A 10,704-nucleotide genomic window follows, 5' to 3' on the forward strand; every position below is an offset into this window, starting at 1 on the left:
GTGTGACAAGAGTGTGGCTCACCCTAGCATGGGCAAGAATTGTGGCTGGCAACTGGACCTTAGTTGGATTTGCTACAAAACTTATCATAAGGGAACAAGCAAGGAAGGTACATTTTCTTGGATACGATCTCACATTTTGGACCCATTTAATCTTTGGCTTTCCATCAAATTTTATTGTGGCTACCATTGGCCTCCCCCTCGTAAAAGGGTGAAGTGTTTTGTTTGTTATCTTGGCAACATTGGTAGAACATGTGGTGTTATAAGGGTGAATGCAGGGGTCTTGGATGAGACCAAGAAGAGAGCACAATAGTAAAGAGACTTGCTCAGTGATTTAACACTTGTTATGTATATGCTTTTTATCTAGACATCAATGATGCATAATTTGCATAGCATTTCTTTCAATCAGCAGGTTCATTGTGAAGGTATCTCATTATTGAGATCATGCTTTTGCTATTAGAAAAAGATATGCACCAAATCTCAAGGCCTTGAGATCACATGGTACAATTTTTCTTGGAAAGCTAATCATACAATCAGAGAGTTTCACATTTAATAGAAAGATAGATTTTATAAGGAACTATTTGGTGTCGAGGTGCTCAATGAAAGCTTCAGCAACCATGACACATACTTTTCAGCTTGTCATTTTTTGAAGGTTTTCTAATTCAACTTCAGTTAGAAAGGCTAGCAAATTATAGTCTCTGTCCTATTTTTGTTTTGATAAAATTAAGTTTGACAATGATATGATGTCCTTATTGCTGCAAATGCCTTATAAAACCAATTTGTATAATGAAGTAGAAAAGCTAAGGTAAAAATTAAAATCTTCGCATCATTGTTAATTGATGACACAAGGCTACTAAAAACAAGGGACTAAATAGCTTTTGAAAAAGGAGACAACTTTGTAGGTATTTGGGCAACCTGTAAGTAATGGATGTAAATGGACTAGCCTCCTTGACAATTCTATTGTTATTTTTAGAAGTGTGTAATGAATTTTGAATCAACCCACTTGATTGGCCCGGAACACAATTCGATTAAGGAAAGAGTTGCATCATATATTTTACATGACAATAGATTTATACATTTGTGCCTATATGGTGCACTCTCTACCTAGATGTGGAGATCTCCTTTAGAGATATCCATCCATCTTTTGCACATGCCAAAATAAAATTGTAACATTACAATTTACTCATGATTAGATGCATACTGATATATCATTATGATTGATAGTAAGCATATTCAATGGTGGATAAGGAAATTTCCTTTAGAGAGATCACAGGCCAAAATAAGATTGCAGCATTACTCATGATTAGATGTATACCAATATATTATTATAATCAGTAGTAAGCATATCTCATGAGGCCACTAATCCTGGATATGGCTTTTTGATGTCTTTTGACAAACATCCTTTCATGAAAATTGAAAGGATAAAGTATCTGCACAAAAGTGAGTTAGAATGATAAAACTATGTGTATGAACCACACAATCATAACATATCAAATTTGAAAAAATCACATCTATAGGAACTTATGCCAATCATGAGACTTGAGATTACTAAGCTTATTTTCCCTAAGGAAAGCATCCTCTTGGACATTGCTTCCTCCCTCTCGGTGAGGATCCATGATGCCTTAAGAACCATGATTTTGTTGCCTGCCACAACTCCCTCACCTTGTTCATTTTCTCTCAAGTCCTCTCATGCTCCCTTCATACCTCTCCCACCAATCAAATGCTCCCAAATGATGGATCCCACATTCTTGAGGATATGTATGGGATCTATGAGATGATTGATCTATAATTGATCCCAATAAGGTAGCTCATGGAAGATCAATAGTCTCTTCATCTTGGGTGGTGCATACTCTCCATTATCCCTCTATGCCTATAGGAAATCACTTGCCTTCAAGTGGGCGGTTTGGGACCAATGATCCAATTATGCAATACGATCCCTCTAATCCCATCATGCATATGATGTTCATGTGGAAGGCACTAAAAATGAACTTCATATATCATCTTGTTCAAATGTCAAGAGTATTGCGTTGACAATTAATCACCACAAATAAGACAAGCATGGTATTCACTTGTTGACAAATCTACATGCATACATATAAGTAAATGTGTGTGTATGACCCATGCCAAGAAGCAAACACATAAAAAGTGGAGGAGACTCTTATATGAGCACTCTCCATATTCAAGGAAGCTTCATGTGCATGGTCCACATCAAGATTCCCATGATTCATCATGACTCTATCTCAAAGCTCTATAGATATCAAAGACATGAGTCCTCTCCATAGGGTTTGGAGCTCCTTTATCAGTGGTGCCATGTACAAGTCAATCTACTTTCCTTGTATTTCCTAGGGATAAGAAGGGCAAATATAAGATTTACCTTCTTTACAGTCAACCATGGGGGGATGTTGTAGATCATCGCATTGGTGACCTAGAAAATTATCGGTGAATTGGATAAATATACCGGCAATAGTAGCAATTATATCGGTGGTAATAGGCATGATATCCACTACAATGGTTATGATATCGACTACAATGGTTATGATATTGATGGGTCATTAAGAAAGTTTAGCACTACTAGTATATACTATCGATATTATGATATCTATTGGCATTATTATGGCATGTATTGGTGGTATTATTTACTAGGTTTCTCGCCCATTTTTTCTTTATAAAAATCTTGTGAGAGCCATGATCACTCTTCATTTGACAAGATTGTAGTCCATAGCTCCTGCACCTAGGTGGTGGGTTAAGGTGGATGACAATTGAGTCATGAGAGGAAGTCTAGGGCGAGGGAGAGAGATCATTTTGGTTCTAGAAGTGGCCGAATGCTCCAATATTTTTGGAGCATGGTGCTTGAGGGCGTCTCCCAAGTTTTGAGTGATGAGCCATGTCTACTATATTTTCTCTCGAAAATGAGCTATATATGTTTGAAGGCAACATGCAACATCGGTTCCATGAGCAGATGTCAATGCAAATTTGAGCCATGAGGACACAGCTCAACGTAGAGTCAAGGACAATGTTGAACCCAAAAGTGGCATTTTGGGGAGCGAAATGTCCTTCTATAATGTTATCGATGACAAAGCTTCCGCTTTGGAATGATGTAACTTATTAGCCTATATTTAGACATGCGGGGGACATGCGGAAAAGAAACATCCTCATGCTACAAAGATTCATTGCTAGCAACACCCTATTTGTGGTCTTGGTTCTTCTCAAAGGGTTGGTCGTAAGAACAGAGTTAAGGGAGAGGTATCAAACATGCAATTTTTCCTATTTATCAAGCTTGAGTAGCGACATGAGCTCTTGATTTTTCCGCCTCTCCATAAGATCATCTCACTTTTTTGTCACCACATAAAGAGATAGATCAATACACATCGCTCTTTTGGAATATGATTCTAAGATGGTCAGAGATAAGAGATCAAACGTACTAGTGAACATTCACTTCTACAATGTATCAAAATGAGAGGTTCTACTATTTAAGCCTTTGTTAGCAGTTTGACTATGAAGTTTGAATTGGAATGGCTTGGTTGGTTGCCGGATGTCCTTAATACTTATAGGATGTTTTGACTCTTTTGCCTAAAGAGGCCTTTAGGCGAGTGCGGCATGGGATTAGAGACTCGAGAGGAAGCCTGGACAATTGCACATTTTTACTATATAGCCAAAAGATATATACTTATATCTAAAATTTAGATATTTTTTTAGAAGACCATAAAGTTTTTTAGGCCTTCTCTAGAAGGCCCTGAAGGTTGCACTACACTGGATATCCGACTCATGTCAGCAAATTTGTGGGAAAAGGCAACTAGAAGCTTCGATTCAAGCTCTGACAGTGATGGAGTGGTTCTTGTAGATATGACGGTGACAAGAAGGTCTTGGTGATTCAGATCTTGGAAAAGAAAAGCCAACGAATGGACATGCAAGGCTGACTAGCAAAAAAGGTTTTTGATGCTCAATCTCCTAGCTCTCCACCTTCTTGGCCTTCCCAACTTGCTCATATTCTTATAGGATCATCTTCCATTTAGGTAACGCTTTTCCTTTATCTTTCACCTATTAACCATGCATAAACAAAAAGAGAAGCAAGGACATGTAGCAGCTTGGAGGTCAAGAGTAGGATATGTGGTAGGCCACGTCTCCTTGCATACATTTCTGGTGATTGAACTTTTGGCTCTAGCATTTCGATTCTGCCGATGAATTCAATTCAAACGCTTCTTTTACCCAAACATTTCAATGATGTCACCCTCCTCCTCACTCATCTCTTACTTGAATCTCATCCTCGCTCATCTCCTACATGGTGAGTAGGTGAGTAGAACAGAGCGTCTTGACAACGCCTCTTCTCATCTATAGTAGCTTCAACCTCTAAGAAATCTCCAAGGGTTGCACTATGCAATGTGGCCTTTGTAGTTGCTTTGAACCTCGAGCCCTCCTTAAATGTTTGAGGACCCTGCCACTCAAAATATTAGTGTAGTCTTCAGTATTAGCTCGAGGTTAGCTCCTGCTGCATGTGCGATGTTGTTAAGCATTTGAATTGAATGAGGTCTCTCAAAATGGTGAGAGAACGGATTAGATCACAAATGGGACTAGCTTAAAGATGAGATAGCTCCAGCCCAATCGGAGGCGTTGCAGAGTGATGCTTATCCAATAAAACTGTCTTCGAGATGAAATAGCTCCAGCTCAATTATAGGCATCGCAGAGTGATGCTTATCCATCAAAATAATCTTTGAAATCCCGAAGATGAGATAGCTCCGACCCAATTGGAGGCATCCTAGAGCAATTCTTATCCAATAAAATCATCTTCGAGATGAGATATCTCCAGCTCGATTGGAGGCATCAGAGATCAATGACCTTACACCCTCATTGCACGACCTTGCCTCAACTGTCATCTGAAGCTTCCACACAATCTTTTGTTCGGATTTAACCTACAACCTAGATCAGCAACCAAGCCGCCTTCTCTTGAATCAATATCGCCAAGTCACCCTTGCAATCTGGGAGCTTTCAAAAAATGATAGATTTGCTTTCCCTTGATTAAAAATTGGCGCAATACCTGCAATCTCCACATTCTCTTGTGAATCTTTAAGGAACTACATGGTCTCCTTCCCTCTGCATCGGCGAGATATGTGCAAGTTTTAGCAAGAGTTCTGTTGCATCATTCCTGATGTGCCCTCTCTTAGGTCCACATTCATGGTGCAATGCCTGCAATCTCCACATTCTCCTGTGAATACATTCCTCTGCCTTAGCTAGCTATGTGCAAGTTTTAGCAAGAGTCTACTACATCATTCCCGATGTGCTCTCTCTCACGTCCATCGCCCAGGGATACTTAGTGACTGGCTGCTTGCTAGCTAGGAGGACCCATCATGATTCATGTTTGGGAGAGACATTTTACGATAGAATGCTTCGTAGATTGTGTAGTTCTTGGAGTAATACCTTTAACTATTGTAAGACCAACATGGTCTTCTTCCCGCAGAGGGAAGTCATGGTCTGTTACGCCTTTCCCAACGCTTTGCATTGATACAACCCTAACCATGTCGAATACCTCAACTTCCCAAAAGAATATATCGTTGTGGTACAAAGCTCGAGACATTTCATATAGGGAGAGACCTAGATGCTGATTGTAGATTAATTTTGTGCTGTTGCATAGCGTTCGTGTTCACGGTACCGAAGATGTAACCATTTTCCTATTTGTAAGTTGGAAACCAATCAACCTCGGCCGCTTATTAGGCCGCTTATGGAAGATTTTAGAGTCCTATTGTATATCAGAAGTTTGCTAAACCATGAGCGTGAAACTGATTCAAATAATACATAATAAGAAGTATGCCACCTTTATATTCTCACTCGAATCGGAAACATCCTTTTTTCACAAAGTAATTAATTTCATATTCCGCCATCTCAAGGGCTTTTGCCCTGCTATAAATGTCAAGCTGTCTCGTCCAATGAAGATGAAGACTAATGTTTCCGTTAAAACATCTTCGAGAATGGATATTAGAGCCGGAATGGAGAACTACCGATATAGATAGAGATTTTATTAGAATTCGGAAGCTGCCATTTCTCATCAAGATTCAAAACGGTGATAATTCTAGAGTACACGAGTATCCGAACGCGGTGATAGAAATGAATAAATGACTTCGTCCGTAAATCGTTGATATCCTTGCATCATTGAATCCCTAAACGAGCGTTTTGGGTAGCCGGGGCGCGGAATTATAATACAGTGTAACCAAATATTATATCTCGTGCATCAAACATCATTGAGGATCTGTCATTGATGGCTTGTAAGCGAGAACAAAGCGGCGGCGTCCTTTAAGTCTTGCTCAGGAACATGCTCGGACGATGGCAGCCCGCCTTGGACAGCGGGATCAACACTACAGCACAATACAGGAAATGTTAACTTACCGACCTCATGAAACTCTGATGGTAACGTATTGTAAGAAGGCTCATCCATATAATATAACAAAGAGATGACACCCTTTCACCAGCTCAAATTGTAGGAAGGCTCATCCATAGTATATAATATAACAAAGAGATGACACCCTTTCACCAGCTCAAATTTTGACTCTTAACGCATTGTAGGAAGGTTGATCGGAAAGAACACAGCTGAGGAGAAAATTTAAGCTTAAAGCATGACCAGTTAGGTATGTTCTGAGAGAACAGAAACGGAAACAGCTTTTGTTGTAAGAGTGGAAGTAGAAAGCAACGGTCAGTGCATGCTACTCTCTAAACTCGCTTTCAAATTTACAAAGCACGTATTAACCAAAACTGCTTGATAACGATTGCCCGCAGTGAAAACCAAATAAGCAAATCCCACAGAAAAAATTGGACATTCTCTACGATCCTCGACAATCATACGAGGTGGGAAAAAACCTGCTGGATTCGAACTTCTCTGCTGGTTCTTGATATGCAGGTCTTGCCTGCTCAAATTCCAACGTGAGATCGTAACTTTGCTTCACATCGTTATTTTCAGGCCTGAATATGCTGGTTTGAGCTGCTGAGAAGTACGGATACATCCACGAACCCCCCATCGGATGGCTTATCGATGCGGAGACAAGCGATGGTAGCTGCTGCTGCTGATGCTCGAGGAGAAAAATCTGATTCCTTGCCTGCGCAAGTTCTTCCCTCAGACTTTCGACATGGCTTTGAAGCATGGATATAACGCCAAAACAACCATGCACAGGATCCTTTTCCCAAGCTTCTGCCTCGTATACGATAGATTTCATGGCATCACTTTTCTTTGAGGGATCCACCTGCCTGAGAATTCTCAAAACATTGCTGACTCCAAACAATCTATGTACATTGAGAAATTGTTTCGGTTGGTCAGGCGGAAAATACGGAGCCAGAGGACAATCCGGTGAACATTTTCTCCTTTGATATTTGCAAGCCGCACAGGCTTGACTAGTGATACTCGCGTTGCCAGTCATGTTGAGTCTTCTGCAATTCCAAGTCTATTACATCACTTACAAGCTTTTATCAGCTTGTATGAGACGACAGATCACTCACTGCCACTGCCCGTGCTCTTGGTCCTTTCAATATTCTCTACACTGTTTCGAATCACTTTCATAGACAAATCACCCTGCAGATTTTTACAGGAATAAATCTGAAGGTTAGGATTGGCGCAATTGGAACAGCATCACGATACCTCTATGTCCCTTCTAAAATGTAAGTTCAAGCGCTAAAAACTTGAGGCAACAGACTTCTTTTGAAAGTTGTCGCATAGAACGAGTTTTTTGGGAAGTTCAGCCTTCTAAGATGCAGGAGTCTCGAAGGACAGAAGCGTACTCCAGGCGCACGGCATGGCATGGGAAGAAAGATCAGCACGGAGTGATATACATTGTAGGAAACCAGTGGGGCAGAAGCGTTTCGAGAAAGGCGGTGCTGCAGGGGAGGCGCGTGAGAGACGAAGTTTAAGCGGGAAAGAAGTTCCAAAAAGGGAAGGAGGAGCACGCGTCAGAGGCGGGGATCTGCAGGGCATGGGGAGGCGGTGGAGGGATATAGACAGACACATGCACAAGACGGAGGAGCAGCTGCGATTATGCAAAGAAGATGGAGGGCGTAAAAGCAGGAGGAGCAGGAGCAGAAACAAGAAGAAGGAACAATAGAAAACAAGACGAGCAGACAACAAAGAACACGCGCACGACTAGAGGGAGCGGCAGGCAGATGCAGAAGCAAAAGCAAGACGGGAATAGGTAGAATGGCGGCGTACGTTGTTATACTAAATTGGATCAAAAAGAGCGGAGCGACGGCTGGCCAAATGCAATGCGGTGAGAGGGTTGCGCCTCAATGCCTGCTGCCTCGCTTCCCTCCTACGTTGCAATCTCTCACAATATTTCCTTTCATGTTGGTTTTTCCTCCCTTTTCAATCAAGCACTTACATTCAACTCGCATCACATGGAACATTGGCTAATTTTTGCTAAGTGAGCATATGATGTTAATGCTCTTTGCACTAATGCTTTTAGCTAGTGCGGTATCCACACCCACACACACACAAGTGTGGATTGACAAGAGAGAGAGAGAGAGAGAGAGAGAGAGAGAGATGTTTGACATCCACCCCTCACCCTACACATTGATTGCATTATATCTTTGTATATCACAACTAGTCACCATCTTTATCACTTCAATTACACTCGATCTAGTTATAGTTGCTATTCAATGTCCCTATGGCTCCTACATCTATTTAGAGGTAATATAGGGTAGTTTTTAATAAGCCTTTCCATGTTCGATAAGCATCTTTTTATCATAAAACCCTAAGACAACTATGTCAATAATAGTGAGACAAAGATAAGATGCACTTAACATCTTCCAAATTTCATATTGCTCATCTCTAGCTCCTATCACTTTTCCTAAATTTTCCCAAGTTTCTGTTGCTTGAATCATGGCTTTTTTGCAGCCCACACTTTTCAATGATGTAAGAGGTGGTCATGCCCTAGCTAGGGAAGCAGGGCAGCTTATCTTTTGGACATGCAACAAGAAATAGGGCAACCTGTGGTGGCTACCTTATATTGAGAACAAAAATATCAGTATCATGTAAATACCGTGTGCACATATTGTTCGTAGTGTGCCTCTAAGGGTAGAATAGTATAGACTAAGGTCCACATTAGGGCAAATGGGGAGCATGTCCGGAGTAGGGAAAGCCTAGGCAAATGAGGAGCAACCCTAACCCTATTCCCTAATTGTATAAAATTTTTTATTCAATAGACTTGTACATACTCCACTCCCTCACTCTTACTCTCCCTCTCTCTCCAATTTCTCATGCCCAAGCACTAATGGGACCTATACTCTTGATGAAGTTGGAAGTTGATTGTAGAAGGTGCTGAGGTTGTGTATGTGTTTTGGCATTTTATGTGAGGCTTGTGTTTGCACTTCATCGACTCAACAATGAAAGTGCTAGCAAATAGCAACTATACGAGCAAAGCAATAGCATATGTCTTTCGTCATGATGGTGTTATGAAAATGTATTTTCCATAAATGTTTTCTTTTATTAGGGATGATTATGAAAATTGGATACAATGCGAGGTCTCGATTGAGGTGTTGCATAGTGAAAGGGTACCGACTGAGATGTCGTACAAAGAATTCAAAGTGTCCATGTTTTGCCAGGCTAGATGGTTGATATTTTGGGTCATTCCATGTTAGTACTAATGTCGCTAGTGTGCTTGGTGTTATTGCAATTGGATGTATTATGTATTTAATGTTTCTATATTTAGCGTAATTGTGTTGGGACATAAGAGGATATTTAGCGTAATTGTAATTGTGTCAGAAACTAGGAAAGGAGAGAATGAATAATGCTACTATGTAGAGGAGTGAGGGGTGAAAGAGATGCATCATGGCACAAAGAGTGAGAGCACAAGTGAAGCAAAATCCATTGTATTAGAATGAAGGAACGACCTCCATTTTATAGAAAGAGAGGATGGTGTAGGCACCTCCCCTATATCAGTGGCAATCAGCCCCTACATCAGTGGGACTGGCCTAAATCAAAGGAACCTCCCATGTGGGGGCCTTTGGCTTACATCATCACTTAGGTCACACACTAGACACATCATAGCACTTGATGTGCCTCTATAACACACACACACACACACACATGTGACTCCCCTAGATGCACACATGCACCATAGAGCAAGTCCTTGATCACACTTATCCCAACATACCCCCTCTCAATTGTTTGCCTCTTGCAATGTCAAGGATACATCTAGTCTCATAGTTTCTCATGCCATCTCATGGTGGTCACACATGGCCATCTCATGGTGGTCAAGGATAAATCTATGTCTAGGATCTCATGCTAGCAAAGGTGCCCAAGGATTAAGGTTCACAAAAAATGGGATAGACCAAACACATATCACATGGCCTACATCATATGGTGACCAGAGGTGATTTACAAAAGACAAAACATATGACATTCTTTTTGGAGTACTACTCCAGGCACAGAACCTCAAAATTTGACCAAGTGATGATAAACAAAAATTCAAAGACAAGTTGCTCAAAAGGCAAAGTCCTTATCTTCTACCACAAAGTTGGATGCTTCTTTTGTTGATGGAGTTCTCTCTTCAACCATATTTGACATAGTCCTCTTTTTCTCATTGCAAAACTTTTCAGAGTGATTATTCTTTCCACAATATGAGAGAGCAAGGGTTGATTCTATAACAACCCTTCTCAAGGTGATTGTTTTTCCCACAGTTTTTACAAGCCTTGTACTTGCTCTTTGAAAACCTCACTGCAAGTGCCTCTGTATGCATT

The 10,704-nt window shown here is 40.7% G+C and overlaps 1 protein-coding gene across 1 annotated transcript; it reads right to left on the bottom strand.

Annotated features, from left to right (window-relative positions):
* Positions 1-6,238: 6,238 nt before the first annotated feature.
* On the bottom strand, positions 6,239-9,557 carry LOC147889950 (protein ASYMMETRIC LEAVES 2-like). The gene is made up of 3 exons (XM_087391037.1): positions 9,538-9,557; positions 6,841-7,368; positions 6,239-6,341 (listed from the first exon to the last, which is right to left on the bottom strand). The coding sequence occupies exons 1-3, from the start codon at positions 9,555-9,557 to the stop codon at positions 6,239-6,241; spliced, it is 651 nt and encodes a 216-aa protein (XP_087247163.1).
* Between the last annotated feature and the right edge of the window lie 1,147 nt (positions 9,558-10,704).

The sequence above is a fragment of the Dipteris shenzhenensis genome, chromosome 19 (assembly GCF_047967505.1).
Source record: "Dipteris shenzhenensis isolate YYH24624 ecotype China chromosome 19, Dip_SZ_1.0, whole genome shotgun sequence".
Lineage (NCBI taxonomy): Eukaryota > Viridiplantae > Streptophyta > Polypodiopsida > Gleicheniales > Dipteridaceae > Dipteris > Dipteris shenzhenensis.

What these genes read in the sequence shown, in the direction of transcription:
- LOC147889950 (XM_087391037.1), bottom strand. Translation starts at nt 9,557, where the DNA reads ATGGACACTTTGAATTCTTT. An exon ending in ATGGACACTTTGAATTCTTT is followed by an intron (nt 7,369 to 9,537) that starts GTACGACATCTC and finishes GAGTATCACTAG; the next exon opens with TCAAGCCTGTGCGGCTTGCA. An exon ending in GAGAAGTTCGAATCCAGCAG is followed by an intron (nt 6,342 to 6,840) that starts GTTTTTTCCCAC and finishes ATTGTGCTGTAG; the next exon opens with TGTTGATCCCGCTGTCCAAG.